The sequence below is a fragment of the Coenobita brevimanus genome, chromosome 5, assembly GCF_032717465.1.
Source record: "Coenobita brevimanus isolate Jiangsu-jjx chromosome 5, ASM3271746v2, whole genome shotgun sequence".
NCBI classification, from domain to species: Eukaryota; Metazoa; Arthropoda; class Malacostraca; order Decapoda; family Coenobitidae; genus Coenobita; species Coenobita brevimanus.
In genome coordinates, this window is record NC_136958.1 from 10665561 (window position 1) to 10685580 (window position 20020).

A 20020-nucleotide genomic window follows, 5' to 3' on the forward strand; every position below is an offset into this window, starting at 1 on the left:
TCCTCTCATCTCTTCTTCTCCCAGCCATTCCCCAACCACTTATACTCACACTGCTCTCACTCTCTACATTTAACAAATCCTCAAAGTGCTCCTTCCATCTCCTCAATTTCTCTCCCTTCTCCACCAACAATCTATTATTCTTATCTTTCACTCCCCTACTATTTCCCCTTTCACACTGCCTTACTTTCTTTACCTCCTTCCAAAACAATTTCTTACTCTCCCTCCATTTCACACTCAGATTCCTCCCAAACTCTTCATCCACTTTCTTCTTACTCTCCTTCACCAGTCTCTTAACCTCCCTTCTCCTGCTCACATATACCTCTCTCTTCTCTCTCTCATCTTCTCCCCTACCTCTACTCGCCAGCCATTCACCATATGCCTTCTTCTTTTGTTCCACAGCTCGTTTCACCTCATCATTCCACCATGCTGTCCCTTGCACACCCTTGCATCTCCTCCTGACTCCACAAACCGCCTCACACGCTGCGCTTATCTCTTCCGTGAATATCTTACATACGTCTTCCACCCCTTCCATCTGCTCTAGCTCATACCTTCCCAATCTTTCTTCCACTATGCTCTTATACTCTGTCCTCTTCTCACTATCTTGCAATTTCACCACTCTTCTCACAGGAGCTGCTTCCTCCTGTCTTCCCCTTCACCTCCTCAACCACTTTCTTTGCAGCTCTACCTTGACCATCACTAAGTGATGGTCTGAGACTCCATTCCCCCACCCTCTCCACACCCTTGCATCCAACACTTGTCTTCTCATTCGCTCATCCACACACACGTAGTCTATCATTGCCTTTCGTTCAACAAGTTCACCATCCATCCTCCTCATTACTCTCCATGTATACCGGTGGATCATCTTATGATGAAAGTAGGTGTTGGCTATTGCCAACCCCTTACCAGCACAGATGTCCACCAAAGCACTACCATTCCCATCTACTTCCGCTGGCACACCCCACTGACCAACCACTCCATCCACTCGTACATTCCCGACTTTGCCATTCATGTCTCCAATCAACAGCACTCTCTCGCTCCTCTCAAACTTGTCCATACATGCTTCTACTCTCACCCAAAACTCATCTTTCACTCTTGCCACTCGATCCTCTGTTGGAGCATACACACATACAGTCGCCCATGCTTGTATACCTACTTTCATCCTCACCCATACAATCCTTGCACCCACTGTTCCATACTCTCTTATATTCTCCTTCCACTTCTTGCTTATCATCAGACATACTCCCTCTCTTGCCCTCTCATTCTCACTGACTCCTGCACATATACCTACACCGTATTCCCATTCTCTCATCCTTTCACCTTTCCATTTAGTTTCAGTCAATCCACATATATCCACTTTTGCATCCTCAAGCACCTGGACAATCTCTCTCTCTTTCACTTCATCATTCACTCCTCTCACATTCCACGTTCCTACTCTCAGAATGTTTTATAAGTTACTGCAAGTGACAGTGCATAACGTAGTGTAAATAAAATAGAAATGTAAATAATGTAAATAAAATAGAGAATGTAAATAGAAATGTAAATAGTTAGTAATATAAAAATACGAGTATAAATACTTGGAATAATGAAAGTGAAAGTGAAAGCTTTGCTTTAACATGTATAAATACTTGAAGTAATGAAAGTGAAAGCTATGCTCTAGCGTGTATAAATACTTGGAGTAATGAAAGTGAAAGTGAAAACTTTGCTCTCTACACTAGTTTACTGAACGAGGAAGTGAATGCCTAGAGTGAAAATAAACTACAAGTATTGAAAGAAACTTATGGATAAATATTGTATATATGAATAAGTGTAATAAAGTACTAGGAATATAAAGTGTGAGTGTGTTTATGAATAACAAATGACAGCTCCGCCTCAGAATACCATCGGGGAATGAGCATGGGTGGAAAACTCGTATGCGCTCGTAATTTACGTTGCTTTCTCAGTGCTTTTTTTTTTTTTTTTTTTTTTTTTTTGAATATGGATTCCAAACTATTTGAATTCATAGAATAGTGTTTGTAGTTATAACATCAGGCAGTGGTGGCCATATTACGGGGTATCGGGAAGTGTAAAGTGGAGACTTTGTTACCCAACTTCAGAAGTCTCCACAAGTCCTACGGTAGTAGACGAAGGCTCAACAAACATCCCAGGAGAAAGCTGAAGGTATGTGCCATATGCTTATATAATTATAATATTCTAGGACTAATAACTGATTTTTGGCAAATATTTTTAAAAAGTTAGTTGGAGCTCGATAATCCCTGCGGGACGCGCAGGGCACACTCCCGACATGCGCGCCGTTAAGGGGTTAAGTAAACGAAAAGATTATGTCCACCAGATTTTTTGAAGTGTATTTAAAATGAATAATTGTAAAGTACAGTAGATCCAAAATTTTAAGGCTTGGATAATAAGCATATACCGTAAACTGAGGTGAATTCGGACGATTTTTTCGTTTTTTTGTGCCATGTAATCTAGTTTTTAATTCAGTCCAAGATCTTAAGTACTGTATGTTGAGCTGGTCCACTAGGGTATTGAATCATAGCAGTAAAAAATTTAAAATGTTTCATATATAATTATAGCAAATATAGTAATGGGTGTCCAAATTTGTACTCAGACTTTGGTGAATTCGGACACACTCTATAAATTCATACATAAATAGAAAATGAATGCATATGGCTACCCTGGGTTTCCAGTTTAGTCTCGGCCGTATGTGGGGCAATTTCGGACGTTTATGTGGGGCAATTTCGGACGTTCTGGGGCTTTTAAAAAAATGTTCTTCCTGTACAAAAATAATGCCACTCCCTGACAAAATAAGCTAATGACTATAATGAGATATGAACACAACAGCAATTTTATTTTTTCCTTGGTTTAACCCCTTAAACGCGGCCGTGTACAGTCGTTCCCCCCCCGAGTGGCGGGGTTGTATTGCGGTCTGAGTACCTGTAGGAAAATATTCGCCAAAAATCAGAGATTAACCCTAGAACATTATACTGTACTTGGTATGGCAGATAGTACTTACATTCAGCTTTCTCCAGAGACAGGTGTTGAGCCTTCGTGGACTACCCAAGGACTTGTGGAGACTTGCAAAGTTGGGTAACCAAATCTTCACTTTCACACCTCCAGCAACCCGGTTTCCCCTCTACCACAGCCTCATTCTGTCACAGTAAACTTTATACTACAACGTAAAGGTAGTTAGGAATCCGTATTTGTACAATAAGCACTGAAAATAAGGCTAAAATCAATGGAGCGAACGGCCGACATGCACTGTGGCGGCGGTCTTCCCGTCACTCAACAAACATTTCCATTTTCACCGCTAAAAACATGTATACTACATTATTTTCAATCATATTACTTCCCTAAAGATCACCACGGCGCGCTTTTTATTCTGCCTTACGCCCGCCACTTTATTCTCGTTCCTGTCGGCCGCTTGCACTGACTGGGAAGAGCTAGAACTCGCCATGGTGTCACTTTGAAAGCCTGCAGTAAACTGACGCTAAACAGGGGCAAACCGTGAGAAAAAAAGCTAGTGTTACAACTGGGGAAACAAGCGTTTCCTAGTATCATAAACTGCTTGTGAGAGGAGAGTGCAGATTTACAGTTCTGAGCACTCAGAGCGCTGCCATGTATCACAGCCAGGCTGGCCGGGCCGTGGGGGGGGGGGGACGGGGGGAAAACGCGATATTTGGCAACAACTGAGGTCAGTAGTACAAAGGTAAAGTATGATAGTTGTAGCTAGAGGGTGGTGGTACTGATAGACAATACCAGCTGGAGCCTGCTTGCCCGCGGTTATTCAAAATTTACTAGAATCGCAAACGCGACGATCCGCCGTTATGTCCTTTTCGCCGAGCGTCGCAGACGCGACGATCCGCGTTTAAGGGGTTAAATAAAACATATTAGAACACATGTACATAATATAAATCTAGCTACAAACCTTAGTACTGTACAGTAGGTTCGCACAGTGCGCGTCATCACAGTGCGCGATTCGCATTGTGCGCGAGTGACCAAAAATCATAACCAAAAACCCTTGAATGCGCGAGTTTACCGCACAGAACGCGAGGCAGAGGCAAGGAGTGGCTCAAAAATGCCATTTTCTATTAGTGCGCGACCACCCCTCACACAGCGCATCACTTGTCATCATGTTGATGCGCAGGGAAGAAATAAACAGAAGACAGACGCTTATAACAAGCTACACACAGTGGGCTCAAGTTGGTGAAATTGCGGAACCAGCGACATCGTCTGCTCCTGTTCCTGTTGAGGATGAAGAGGATGCAATGTCAGAAGTGTCAGCATTGGACACTGAAGGGTTTATGGCCGAAGTGAGTGACTTTGATGCTCCTGGGGAAGGTGCTCAGGAGGAGTCTGTGGAGGGAAGTGTTGGTGCGGTGGAGAGTGTGGCGCTGTAAGTGTTGCCGCGCCTCGGAACCCCTGTTATTTAAGGTCATCAGGCCTGTTGTCTACTGTTGTTAAGGTGACTACCCATATTTTTGTTATTGTAGCTATAGCTTTAGTACTGTACAATGTCTGAAAAATATGACCTTTATTATGTCTCTGAGGGCCAAAAAATGTCCAGGTATGAGGGGGTACCGCCCATATGTAATTATTCCCATAAGATTATGTATTCCCAGTACACGAATTCCCAGTGCACGAGGTCGTGGACTGCCCAATCTTTCGCGCACTGTGCGAGCCTACTGTATATACTTAACAATCATTTCTTGACTAATAATTTCGTTTTTGGAAGACTAATGGAAAATTAGTTAAAGATGATATTTAACATGATTATTTGGCTTTACCAATTTTTTGCTTGCCATTTTCACTACGATAAGGACCCTGATCTCCACCAGTTCTTTTCTTAAATGTTCGAGTCAGTGGGTGACCTTACTTAAACAGGTAGTACCATAAAAGCTCAAGAGTATACCTGTAAATGATACATATGAACCCAATTACACACAATATCCACATCTGGCAAATTATAAGCAATTGTACGTTGCAAAAAGTGTTATTTTTTCGTTCATACTCCCCCTGTCCGAATTCACCCCTTGTCCTAACTGGCTCCAATTTGCATTAAAATTTTAAAAATTTCATTAAATGCCCAGTTAAGAGATTAATTGAGAAGATAATGTCAATTACTTACTTTGCACTTTCACACTACGCATGAAAGTACATCCGGGCACCAAAGATTTTCCTGCATCCATTCATTAACATTTCTGCCAAAGAAAGTTTGCCAATGTTACAAATTTTATTCTTTTTACATATCTTTGGTTTTTAGTATATATTTGGTATGTGTCACCTTGTATATTAAATATCTTTATACACGAAAGTACAGTAAAGAATTATAAACAGTTGGGAGCAAACAGATTTCTAATATGTTTTTTCATTAATTATAAATTAATTTAAATAACTTTTTATTGCAATAATATCTGAATTCGCCCCGAGTCCAAATTCACCCCAGTTTACAGTACTGTAGGTGTTTGATCCATTTTTACAAGTCACCACTTTATTTCTTGTGATTTTTATGCTTTTCTTTTTCGGTAATAGGTCGTTTCATGTCATCTTTAGTGAAAAAAATGTTAAGATGATGACACTAACATAAGTCTTAGAGACAGACTCGTTTTACTCTTGATGATAATACTTGGTTTACTAAAAGCTCTCCACCCAGAGTGAGAAATGCTGGGTATAAGAGAGTGATGCATACTTAGTTTCTTGTAATCATTATTAAGTACAGTGTTATTAGAACTATTATATGAAATTCTTTTGGCTACCCAGATGTACTGCAGTTAGCATGTATATGAATGGAGAATTGGTGACTGAATGTTCACCCCACTTCCATTAGCACCTACTAAAAAAAAAGAAAAAAAAAATCTACTGTGGTAATGCCACACTAGTTCTGTAATATGTGTTATTAGTGTGAAATAATGACATATGAGCTTTATTGGAAGCAGTTGGCACTATCGCACCACTTTTGTGATCCTTAAGGTTTTAGTGCTGCGATGATGACAAGTGACTGTTACTGGTGTGGTGCTCAAATGATTAATTAGTAATCTGCAGAGAGAGAGGGAGAATGTTTCACAGTTTCTCTTTGTTACTCTGTTGTTGTGCAGTCATTGTGTGTATATATTAATAACATTTTATTTATCCATTCAGTTGTTCCACCCATCACTTATATCATCCTTGTACAGTGCTCTTTAATTTCTCATTTACTGTTTTGATAAAGGCTATTTCTACAGCTTGCCACCTAGAACGTTGTGTCAGTCACTGCCCAGGTTTCACAGCTGAGAGTATTAGAGTGAGAATGTATGAGAGAGTAAAAGAGATGTTTAAGGACAGGGCACCCTGGAGACTCTTGTCATTCCCATCAAGTATGTGGAATAAGAGTGAGTAAGACATAATTTATACAAAACAGATGATTTTTAAAAGCATAGTACAAAGATGTGCTTATTCAGTACTTCCTTACTTTTCATCATGCTGTTGTTATTTTACTAGTATCATCATTTTTATTTATCATCATCACCATCAATTTTGTTGTCATTTTTGTCACCGTCATTGTCATCATCAGTGAAATACTGATAACTCAGGCCTCAAACTGTCAGTGCAAAGCATCACTTGTTATGCCCCCCCGAAGTCTTGCACATAGACTCACCCAACAACCTCCGTGGCAGGGTTCGTTGTGGTTTGAAATGAGACTAAAGATAAACTATTTCAATCCCATGTGACCTTGACCTTGTACCCTTTGACCCTGCTGACCTAATCAGCACATTGTCCCTTCATATTGTATCGCTGACAAAAGTTAGGTCAGAATCCGCAGTGTATTCAGGAGATACCATGCCCACACCCATATGACCTTGACATTGCTGAATGAATCTGTTCATTGTCCCATCATTTTGTATCAAAATCCATTGAGGAGTTTAGGAAATGTTGCGCCCACACCCATGTGACCTTCACCTCTGATGCCTTGATCTTGCTGACCTTGTCAGTTCATCATCCTGTCGTACTGTATGACTGACATATGTTTGGTTGAAATCCATCAAGGGTTTCAGGAGATATTGCACCCACACCCATATGACCTTGACCTTGCTGATCTAATCAGTTCATTGTCCCTTTCATACTTTATCACTGACAAAAGTTTGGTCAGAATCAGTTGAGGGGTTCAGGAGATATTGTGCCCACAAGGATAAACTGAGTTGAATGACCTTGACCTTTGACACCCTTGACCTTTGCTGACCTAATCTGTTTATGATCTCTTCATACTGTATCGCTGACAAAAGTTTGGTTGAAATCCATCAAGGGGTTCAGGAGATGTCACACCCAGAAGGATCAACTGTCAGATGACCATGACCTTTGACCCCTGGACCTTGCTGACCTAATCAATTCATCGTCTGGTCATATTGTATGACTGACAAAAGTTTGGTCAAAATCCATTGAGGGGTTCAAGAGATATCTTGCCCACAAGGATAAACTAAGTTGACTCCATATAACATTGACTTTTGACCCCTTGACCTAGCTGATCTCCTCATACTGCATTTTTGTCAAAAGTTTGGTGGAAATCTGTTGATGGATTCAGGAGATATCATGCCCACAAGAGTGTTATGCATTCATGGGCCTATGCACACATGCATGGACAGACAAACCAATCACAGAATGCCTCACCCACCATAGGTGGGGAGAGGTATAAAAAAAAAAAGAACATCAGTCTAGTTCCTACCATTCCATATGAGTAATAACCTTATTTACTTATGACTAATCCAGCTCTGCTTGTAGTATGTATTTGATGACATAACTTCCTTTGACTTGCCCCCAGCAGTTCCTTGGCATTGTGGACAACCTTGAAGAAGCGTCCACACTGTGTGGTGAAGGAAGCTCATGGATTCCAAGACAATGGCCAACCTAATTGGCTCACTGCTATTGCTACCCTGATCAACACAGACCTCATCGCCTCAGGTACTATACCTTACTGATAAGCACAAGAGATGCTCAACCTCCCTGGGCAGTAATCCATAAACTATGACTTACGATGCAGAACACACTGTGGAGGACTGTGACTGACGTTCCAGAATACACCACCTCTCCCTAACCTTCCAGTGAACCCACCCCCTTCTATTGACATCCCAACTGTCTCATACCCTCACTCCCCACTCCCCCTCCATCTCCCACCCCAACCCTGTCTGCACTCCCCCTCTGTCTCCCACCCCTACCCTGTCTGCACTACCCCTCCATATTGCACCCCTACCCTGTCTGCACTACCCCTCCATATTGCACCCCTACCCTGTCTGCATCTCCCACCCCTACCCTGTCTGCACTCCCCCTCCATCTCCCACCCCTTCCCTGTCTGCACTTCCCCTCCATCTCCCACCCCTACCCTGTCTGCACTTCCCCTCCTTCTCCCACCCCTACCCTGTCTACACTCTCCTCCATCTCCCACCCCTACCCTGTCTGCACTCCCCTCCATCTCCCACCCCTACCCTGTCTACACTGTCCTCCATCTCCCACCCCTACCCTGTCTGCATTCCCCCTTCTTCCTCCACTGTATCCCCCCTCCTCCCACCTTTCCCCCTCCCCATATCCCCCCTCCTCCCACCTTCCCCCCTCCCCTTATCCTCCACGTCCCCATTCATCTCCTCCCACCTCCCTCTGTCAACACCCACGAGAAAAAATTTTGATTAAAATGTAGATAGTAGATGGGTGGCAAGCATCAACCCAGGAAGGTACCCTGAGAGTGAAGTGTGGCTACAAGCTTGGTCAGTACAGTAGTTACACACTCATCATGCATAGGCAGGGTACATTAAGCAACAAATACTGTACAGTCACTTGGTGAGCTTTCTTCTGAGTGACTGTACATAAAGTCAAGAGTCCAAGCTGAGACCTCACAACCTTACATATCTTACTGCACTTCTTAAATATCTTTTTTTCCAACTGTTTCTGTCAACTGTTTGGAAGTAATTAGCTGTTTAGTGCACTTGGTTTTGGTTCTATTCCACATAAACCTAGCTGTGCCATGCCTATACTTTCTTAAGACAAAATGTGGCATCATTTCCATGTACATAGAGTATTTGTGCTCTGTGCATCGTGGTGTGCATCAGATTATTCCTTTCCTGCAGTTTGTGGGTTAGTTAAGTTACATTAATTATGGTATGAGGCCAAATGTGGTGGGTGACCTTGCAGAACATTCCCATGCAGAGGACTCAACCACATTTACAAAGTGCGCTAATATACTGTATATATATATATATATATATATATATATATATATATATATATATATTTTTATATATACTGTATATATATGTTAATACTATATATATATATATATATATATATATATATATATATATAAACTATATATATATGTATATACTATATATATATATATATATATATATACAGTAATCCCTCCACTATCCGATGTAATAGAGCCAAAGGCAAGTCTGGAAAATGGGTCTGCCTGGATAGTGGGCCCCTGCCTCCTGGTCTTGTACTTATGGACCCTAACCTAGCCTAACTTTGAAAGCCATCTAAAAAACTCCCTACCGGACATACATAGCCCCTATTTAAGACCCTATTTACACCAATAGTGGACATAAAGCATGAAATAAATGAAAAGGAACCAGAGAATGAGGAATTAGAAATGAGTATGGAAAATATTTAGCAGTGTACAGGGTACTTACAGCACGTCTGTGGCTGCCTCCTCTAAGGCTTTGGCAGTAGCGAAAATGCTCTTGAAGCACGTACACACTTGATTCTTTGCACTGTGAGTTATAATTGTATAACACTGCATATTCTGTTCTTAATTGTGCCATGCCAGTTTCAACCGCCACTTTGCACTCCACACTTATTCCTTTGCACTCTAACTTTTAATTTCTTAACACTCTAAATTCCCATGTGGTCTAATGGTGAGGTATTGCAGTTTGCTTATTGTTTATTCACAAAAACGAGCATGTGCGGCATCCATTGCGATGAGCATCTACTCATGATGGTGGTTAGGCGTTAACTGGGGAGGGGAGGAAGGAAGGGGTGAAGGGGCTGTGCAAAAACACAGCTGTTCAGCGCTGCGTGCCAGTTTCAAATTACAGGTGGGAAAAAATTCTGATTTTGGGGGGATTTTTTTTTTTGGGGGGGGGGGCCATTTTTTGGTTCTGAAGGTCCAGGCTCACAATGTCTGTAATTGGGAAGTCCAGATAGTGGGCGTCTGGATAGTACAGGGATTGCTGTATATATATATATATATACAGTACTCCCTGTACTATCTGGACGCCCACAATCCGGACTCCCCACTTACCGGACATTGTTGGCCTGGACTTTCGAAACCCAAAAATTGCCAGGAAAAGAAAAAAATCTCCAAAAAAGCCAAATTTTTTCCCACCTATAATTTGAAATTGGAGCGTGGCACCGAACAGCTGTTGTTTATGCACAGCCCCATCACCCCTTCCTTCCTTCCCCATCCCCAGTTCCCGCCTAACCACTGTCAAGAGTAGATGTTCATTGCAATGGATATCGCACGTACTCGTTTTTGTAAATAAACGGTGAATGAACTGCAATACCTCACCACTAGACCACATGGGAATTTACAGTGTTGGGCAGTGTTAAGAAATTAGAATTTAGAGTGCAAAGGGTTAACTGCGGAATGCAAAGTGGCGGTTGAAACTGGTGTGGCGCAATTAAGAACAGAATGTGCAGTGTTAAACAATTGTAATTCACAGTGCAAAGAATTAAGTGTAGCACAACACTGGATTACTGTACATGCTTCAAGAGCATTTTCACTACTTCTAGAACCTTAGAGGAGGCGGCCACAGGCATGCTGTAAGTACCCTGTACACTGCTAAATATTTTCCATATTCACTTCTAGTTCCTCATTCTCTGGTTCCATTTAATTTTTTTCAAGCTTTATGTCCATTATTGGTGTGAATTGGGTCTTGAATAGGTGCTATGCATGTCCAGTAGGGAGTTATTTAGGTGGCTTTCAAAGTTAGGCTGGGTTAGAGTCCATGAATACCAGTCCAGGAGGCAGGGGCCCACTATCCGGACGGACCCACTTTCCGGACATGCCTTTGGCTCTATTACATCAGATAGTGGAGGGATTACTCTCTCTCTCTCTCTCTCTCTCTCTCTCTATATATATATATATATATATATATATATATATATATAAACAGTATATAAATGGTACTGATCTTTTCTACACAACTACAATCTGTTTGTGAGTTATGCTGGATCTGTTAGCTTTAGCTAGCAGTTGACTTGCATACAAGAAGACTGGAATGCAAACTTAAAGCCCGAAGTATGGGTCGGTTATAGTCTGGACATTGTGCCATTAAAAAACTTGTGCATACTACTTGGTGGCACACCAGTGGCCATCAGTACAGTATGTGGTGAAAAATAAATTTACATATGAAGTCCCTAATAACAGTGTACCAAGCACCACTGCAAGTGAAACCGAGTTAAGTATACCACTATGTAGCCCAAACCCTCTATGATCTGGAAAGCAACCACGAGGTACAGAAAGCAACTGGCATTAGGGTCCAAATTCCCCTTCTGTAACATGGTCTCACTGCCCGCTTCACCTCAGTGGGTCGACAAGACTTCATCCTGGTCACAGAATGTACCAAGTGCCTCCCAGCAACTTGCTGTTTGGTGTTACCAGACACTAGCTTTTCTTTATGCTCACAGTCATGCATTTTTTTTATAGCGTTATTAATTATTGTACCATTATTCTAACATAATGGAATATTTTAACATAAAACTGCATGATTTTAAGGGTAAGTTAGCCATAATGTACAGAAAATGGGAAAGGAAGAGAGCTCAGCAAGACATTGGCAACTGTGATCTGGGAATCTACGTGACGCAGTTTTTTGTTTACCAGCTGGCCTAGAACACTGCCTGGATTAACTGGCTATTTTCAGAGCTGTTTTAGTGTTTTTTGTCATTGTCTCGAGAACATGAGTGACTCTAGTAGTGAGCAATTAGCTGCTCGTCCTTCTCATAACAGAAAAAGACCGAGGAGGCCAGAGATGTGGGCACAAAACATTAGTAAGAAGCTCAGGAACTCTTCAAGCTAAAATATAAAAATAAAAGCACTAAAAAATATTCACTAGTTCCAAAGTTATGGCATTTTGAAAGTTACGCAACTTTAACTGCGTTTTTCTCCGTTTTCAACATGTGGCGTTTGGTACATTATGTTATTAGGGGCCTCATATATGCCCAAGACCTTCAGAAACATACAGTTAATTATAAACCACTCCAGTATGTCATATTCATTTGAAGTTTATATTTATCATCCTAACCATTATCACCTAACAATGAGCATGGAGGCCAAGAGCTAAGGTACTTAATCCAGACATTTATGGCATTAAGGGCAATTCATTTGCTTTGAGTGACTCATGTAAGCATTAAACCTGAACCACTCTTCATATGTAAACTGTAATGAGCCACATCACAGTTGGAGTGCCCTAATGAGCCACATCGCAGTTGGAATGCCTTAACCCATAATTATAAGTTTCTTATTTGTGTTTAGGTTTTTGTAACATATGCCCCTTTTTTCATCCCTGAACCTTTCAGATTTTCTTTTTATGCATTACTGCTGTTGTCCCTCACTGCCTTGAAATGCCTGACATTTGCCATCCTGCTCACAGGTCCATGAAGGATGATTTTTGCAACTTTGATTATACATCAGCAATTTATTTTTGTCCATGTGTGTAGTCTGTGATAGATGGGGACACCCACAGTCTGCTCACTGTAGTGCCACCTTTGTGTGATTCTACAGAGTGACAAGTGTGTACTACATTGGGTTATAACCATATAACCAGCAAATAGATATCTGGTGGTGTAGTGCATTAAAGTGCTCTAAAATGGATGTGGCCCAAAAGGACTTAAGTATGTTTTCTTTACATGATGCCTCACATATGAACAACTTTTTACTCTTATCTTAAATGTCTGGGCAGAGTAGCTAAACCCTAGACTTCAGCATTCCTGACTAGGCAGTAAAGGTTAGAATGGTGGATAGATATTGCTGTGGTCCAAGGCTTATCTGAACATCAACCTGGTGACCTGCAGACTGAAGCTGCTCTCCTGTAGTCCACCATCCATCGTTCAGGGAATAGGGAGAGATTTGAGGAACATATATATAACCAGCTAGCAGAGCTGTCCAATTATAATGTATTAGTGCCACCGTATGAAGATACCTCTTCAGCACCATGGATAGATAGATAGATAGATAGATACAGTAGATAATATGATATATAATAGTGACAACTTCTTTGAAGTTTCATCAAATTCAGCAAACCAGGTGCAGTATAGTTACCAGTTTGTACCTCGCTGTGTTGAATACTTTGTGGAAATTACTCTCGTTTCCTTGGTTGTTCAGCATATAGTATATGTGGGTGGCCTTACAAAAGAGATACAGTACATGGTAGTGCAATGAATGTTCGAGTGTCCTTAGTGAGAGAGGGTAGGGTTTGGAAACTTCTTGTACTATGGTTTGCTGATGATACTACATTGTTAATATGAATGGAAGTTGCAAGACTTGATGAATGACTTTCGGAGTGTATGTAAGAAACAAAATCTAAAAGTGGATGCAGTTAAGAGTAAAGTTATGATCTTTGAGAGGGGAGGCAGTGGCTGAATTGGTAGAGAGGCGGCCTGCAGTCCTAATGGATCCAGGATCGAATCCCGGCTGGAGCAGGGAACAGTTTAAGGATTTGACTTTCCTATAAGGCAGACTTTCCTGATCTACCAGATGATCCGCCGACATGTCGTAAAAATACCTCCGCTAATACCAATACACCAGTCCTGTATGAGACAGCCCTAGCATGTATTCAGTATGGATGGTGGGTGTTAGCGCCGAAGTGGTGACATGTGGAGGTGTAGGAGGACTACTGGGCCTTGGGACAGGTCACTGCCCCCAAGAAATAGGCCCTGCTGTCTTTTCCCAGAGTCGGACACGTAAAAAAAAAAAAAAAAAAAAAAAAAAAAAAAAAAAAAGTCACTGTGTGGTGAGGCTGGAAGGTCGAGAGATGGAGAATGTGAGTGCCTTCAAGTATTTAAGTAATGTGATAGTATGGATGGAATTTTAGAGGATGAAGTCCATGAAAGGGAGAGGTACAGCAGGAGAGAAATGATGCTGGTTCACCGAAGGCAGTAATAAGGAATGGGGAAGAATTAAAAAAAAAAAAAAAAAATGCTGTATGACAGTATTGTGATCCCTACTCAAACGTATAAAAATGAAGCTTGGACTTTGTTGAAAGGACACAAATCAAGAATGAGAGCAGTAGAAATGAATTATTTGAGAGGTATTTGTTGAGTTACATGGAGAGACAGATAAACAGTGAAGTGATGGGGTTCTGTGATATTGATGAGGAGGTGATTGAAAGAATACTCTGAGATAATTTATGTGGATGTGATTGAAAGAATATTGTAAGATGGTTTAGCCATATGGAGAGGATGGAGAACAAGAGACTGACTGGAAGATTGTTTGTAAATGAGTTGAAAGGGGGACTGAGGAATAAATGGAGGGATGGGATGGAAAGAGGGTGGTGTGAGGTGGAGGAAGACCAATCTAATGTCAGTGGACAGGTTGACAGGGAGATATGTTCATGGCCACTCCTTATGGGATTTATTAAGGCATCTGGCTATAGGTAGATGTTAAAGAGGCGGCCTGCAGTCCTGATGGACCCAGGTTCGAATCCCCGGCTGGGGCAGGGAACAGTTTAAGGAATTTCATTAAAAGCAGACTTTCCTGATCTACCAGATGACCTGCCGACATGTCATAAAAGTACCCCCACTAATACTAATACACCAGTCCTGTATGAGACAGCCTTAGCATGTATTCAATATGGATGGTGGGTGTTAGCACCGAAGTGGTGACATATAGAGAGGTGTATGGTATGTAGGAGGACTACTGGGTCTTGAGAGCAGGCTTTGAAGCCTATGCCCAGAGTCACACACACACACACACACACACACACACACACACACACACACACACACACACACACACACACACACACACACACACACACACACACACACACACACACACACACACACACACACACACACACACACACACACACACACACACACACACACACACACACACACACACACACACACACACACACACACACACACACACACACACACACACACACACACACACACACACACACACACACACACACACACACACACACACACACACACACACACACACACACACACACACACACACACACACACACACACACACACACACACACACACACACACACACACACACACACACACACACACACACACACACACACACACACACACACACACACACACACACACACACACACACACACACACACACACACACACACACACACACACACACACACACACACACACACACACACACACACACACACACACACACACACACACACACACACACACACACACACACACACACACACACACACACACACACACACACACACACACACACACACACACACACACACACACACACACACACACACACACACACACACACACACACACACACACACACACACACACACACACACACACACACACACACACACACACACACAGGAAGAGACCTGCATAACTTCCCATATTGACACATACAATATATTAATGTAGGGGTTGCAATATCCCTTTCCCATTAAACCAGTATCCCATTACTGTACTTCGCTTACTGAATTGATATGAAACTGTAAAATTATTATTTTCATTTCGTCATCATATCCTAGTTTCCCTATTACATTGGTCTTTGTAGGATCCAGGAGAAAGTAATCAAAGAACTAGGAAGGGAAACTTAATGTTGTAAAGCTGACATACCCAGAAGCAATTGTTCCTTTCATATATCTGTTATCATACTCTTCCTTGCCCTTATATAGCACACTCACATGTATTACACCATCTCATTCATCGATATTACGTAGTATCTTTGTAATAGTTTATGGATTGACTGTATGGCAGGTAACGCATCTGTAAAGAAAAATACAGTACCATACCAAAAAAGTATGTGTAGATGGTTGTGCCTGTGAGCCAAAATTTGGGTGCTTCAATGGTGAGGAATGAGTGTGTGGCCCGTATCACTAGGCATGATGTTTGCTAGTTCACACTCAGTCTTGCTTTCTGGAGCCTACCTAATCCCACACTTCAGTGGGAAAAAAAGAGGTCAGAATGATGGTGATGATTAAATTTATGTGACAAGTGTCCTTTCTGTGCCACAGTACAGTCAGTATTTCATTTTTTCTTCTCTCCATATTCACTTTCTTTAAATTTTAAATAGTTGTATAATTTGACTAATACTTATGACCCTTGTTAAGAATACTTCCATTTCCTTATGTTAAAGGGACAGGGCATAGTGGGATCCTCCGATCACAACCTTATTACCTTAACCTGTCCTATCACTCCGGTACGGCCTGTGGACCCTCCAGGGAAACGTCGTCTGTGGCATTTTGAAGCCGCGGACTGGGAGGCCCTCAGGCAGTACTTCTTTGATTTTCCCTGGAATGATTATTGCTTCCATGGCCGTGAGCCATCTGAGTGTGCCTTGCGCATTACGGAGGTTATTCTCTCGGGCATGGAAGCATACATTCCTTTCTCATATCCTTTGACTAACGCAAGAAAGCCTTGGTTTAATCACGGTTGTTCTAATGCTTTCCGCAACAAGGAGAGGGCCTACAAAAGGTACCGGAGCCAACCCACCCCTGAATCACATCATCTTTACGTTTCTGCCCGGAATCGTGCTAAGTCTGTTCTTCGCTCTACTAAAAATAATTTCATCCATACTAAATGCTCTCAACTCTCCAGCTCGAATTCTTCCCGCTCCTTCTGGCACCTTGCCAAAAATCTTTCTAACAACTTTACCTCATCATCCTTCCCTCCTCTTTTCTACTCTGATGGTTCTGTAGCTATTTCTTCTACTGATAAAGCAGATCTCTTCGCACAGACTTTCTCCTCCAATTCTACCTTAGATGATTCCGGTGCTGTTCCTCCATCACTTCCCCCCTCTGACTTCTTCATGGCTGACATTAAAATTTCTTCAGTTGATGTATTTTCTGCCATCACTGGCCTCAGTACTAACAAGGCATATGGGCCTGATGGGGTCCCTCCTGTTGTTCTCAAGAACTGTGCTTCTGTGCTTACACCCTGCCTAGGCAAACTCTTTCGCCTTTGTCTGTCAACTTGTACCTTTCCTTCTTGCTGGAAGTTTGCTCTCATTCAGCCAGTCCCAAAGAAGGGTGACCACTCCCAACCCTCCAACTATCGTCCAATTGCTTTAACGTCCTGTATTTCAAAAGTTTTCGAGTCAATTCTTAATAGAAAAATTTTAAGGCATCTTTCCTATCACAACCTTCTTTCCGATCGTCAGTATGGGTTCCGTCAGGGACGCTCCACTGGCGATCTTCTCACCTACCTTTCAGACTCCTGATCATCCTCCTTTCGGGACTTTGGCGAAAGCTTTGCCATTGCACTTGACATCTCAAAGGCTTTCGATCGAGTCTGGCATAAATCTTTAATTTCCAAACTGCCCTCCTACGGTTTCTATCCTTCTATCTGTGCCTTCATCGCTAGCTTCCTTTCTGGTCCTTCTATAACCGCTGTTGTAGACGGCCATCTTTCTTCTCCTAGATCTATCAACAGTGGTGTTCCTCAGGGCTCTGTCTTATCACCAACTCTCTTCCTTTTATTCATCAGTGATCTTCTAAGCTGTACATCTAACCCTGTCCACTCATACGCTGATGACTCCACCCTTCACCTTGCCATTCGGTTCCCGCAACGCCCATCTCAACAGTTACTTCAAGAAACAAGGGATGAGGCTATGGCACACCTAATGTCTGACTTGGCTCGTATCTCTGACTGGGGTAAAAATAATATGGTTGTCTTTAATGCATCTAAGACTCAGTTCTTACACCTATCAACCTGACAAAATCTTCCACAGGTATACCCACTAATGTTTAATAATATTCAGCTTAATCCTGCATCATCCTTGAACATGCTTGGGGTTTCATTTACTCGGGACTTATCTTGGAAAGATCATATTACATCTCTTGTAAAATCTGCTTCCACGAGATTGGGTGTGCTAAGCCGACTTCGCTCTTTCTTTACTCCTGCACAATTGTTGACTCTATACAGGGGTTTTATCTGCCCCTGTGTGGAGTACAACTCTCATGTGTGGGGAGGCTCCCCACATACAGCTCTTCTCAATAGGGTGGAGTCAAAGGCTTTTCATCTCATTAACTCTCCTCCTCTTACTGACTCCCTTCAACCTCTGTCTCTTCGCCGCACTGTTGCATCTTTATCTCTTTTCTATCGCTTCTTTAATGGTCACTGCTCCTCTGAACTGTCTGCTTGCATTCCTCCACCTCTACGACGGGCGCGTAGCACCCGTCTGGCAGCAAACTCTCATCCTTTTTCTGTCCAGCTCTCTAATGCAAGAGTTAACCGTTACTCCCAGTCTTTCATTTATGCAACAGGTCAGCTCTGGAACTGTCTCCCTCTGTCTGTATTTCCTGCTGCCTATGATCTCCAGTCTTTCAAACGCAGTGTGTCGTGGCATCTCAAAATGATCGGATCTTGAATTTGGCTCTATATTGTATTTTGTTTTTCTCTTGGAGGGAACTGTTACTGCAGGCTCATGGCCTTTGGTTCCTTCTTCCTCGCATTAAAAAAAAAAAAAAAAAAAAAAAACTCTAGTTGCCAAGATGCTATTTGCATTGCTAGTGGTGGGTGATAGAGCAGGCACATTCCTTTGTTCCATGTTAAAAAAAAAAAAAAAAAAGTGCATATAGCTGTTGCTTATGCGAAAGTCTTCCTCATATGTGTTAGGGTCTTGTTTTATCCCGTCAGTAGAGTGACATTTTCATTTTATTGTTGCTATCTCACTCTCATCTTAAATGTCGGGACCAACTGCCTAGCCCTGGGCTCCTATACTCCTCATGGGGCAATGTAGGATTGGATGATGGATGGATGGATGGATCTCAAGACATTTGTAATTAGGTTAGGAGAGACTTTTTTTTTTTTAAATAGAGAAAGTAAATAGTAATCGCTAACCTCTTCAGTGCTAGAGGCCTGGCCTACAGTGAAGAAAATCATTTGTTGATAGTAGGAATGAAATGATAAACTCACCTGGATGCAAGGGGTTAATGGTATACACTTTTTCCATGTCACTGTACACTCACTTCAGGCTAACTTACACTGTGTCCAATATTATAGTGTGCCCCAGTTTAATTGACCATTCTGTTCACTGCAGGTTCAATGGATGGACATGTGCGACTGTGGTGTGTCGACACTAAAGGGTATCGATCAATCACACCACTATTTTCAGTGCCAGTGCCAGGTGTTGTCAATGCTCTAGCCTTCACAGCAAGTGGAAGTCACCTGGTTGCAGGTGTAGGGCAGGAACACAAGCTGGGCAGGTGGTACAGGCAGCCTGAGGCAAGAAATGCTGTTGTTGTTATACCTCTTGAAAAGAAATAAGCTGTTGTTATAATGTATTTTTGTATAAAATAAAAGTTTTCAAGATTCTTATTTGAATTTTTCATAAGTGAAACATTTCTGCTGAGTGTTGCAGGAAATGTTATAAAATAATAAGGATTAGGAAATGGCAGTTACCAGAAAGTTTGATGAGTGATGAACAAGTGAAAGGATTAATGAGATACATGGTAAAACCATCTTCATCTCCTGCTTTATGCCTCTTCATCTCTTTATTCCTTTCAAATTTGTATTTCATTGTAGTGTTGGAAATCTGTATCTGCCACTACTCAGTTCTGTATAAAATTTTTGATACTCCACAATTTTGCATAAAATTCTGCTCATTTCACTATCTGTTGTTTGTTAATTCTTCAGATTAGAGTCTAATATTTTTTTTTTTTTCTGAGCTAATTCCAGGTTTTTTCAAAACATACAAAATTATATCTTGTTACATTCCAGATACATTTTTTTTAGTGGCTTTTCATCTTTTAATGGTTAAAAACAATGTCCATCAACTCTTTCAGAATTTGAGAAATCTTTGTGA

At 41.7% G+C, this 20020-nt stretch overlaps 1 protein-coding gene across 1 annotated transcript in view; it reads left to right on the forward strand.

Annotated features, from left to right (window-relative positions):
- Positions 1-19482, forward strand: part of LOC145398006 (U3 small nucleolar RNA-interacting protein 2-like) — a 116739-nt gene extending 97257 nt beyond the window's left edge. The window contains exons 7-8 of the mRNA XM_080270975.1: positions 7790-7926; positions 19256-19482. Of these exons, the coding sequence (XP_080127101.1) occupies positions 7790-7926; positions 19256-19482 (364 nt within the window). The remainder of the gene's footprint in view (positions 1-7789; positions 7927-19255) is intronic.
- The last annotated feature ends 538 nt before the right edge of the window (positions 19483-20020 follow it).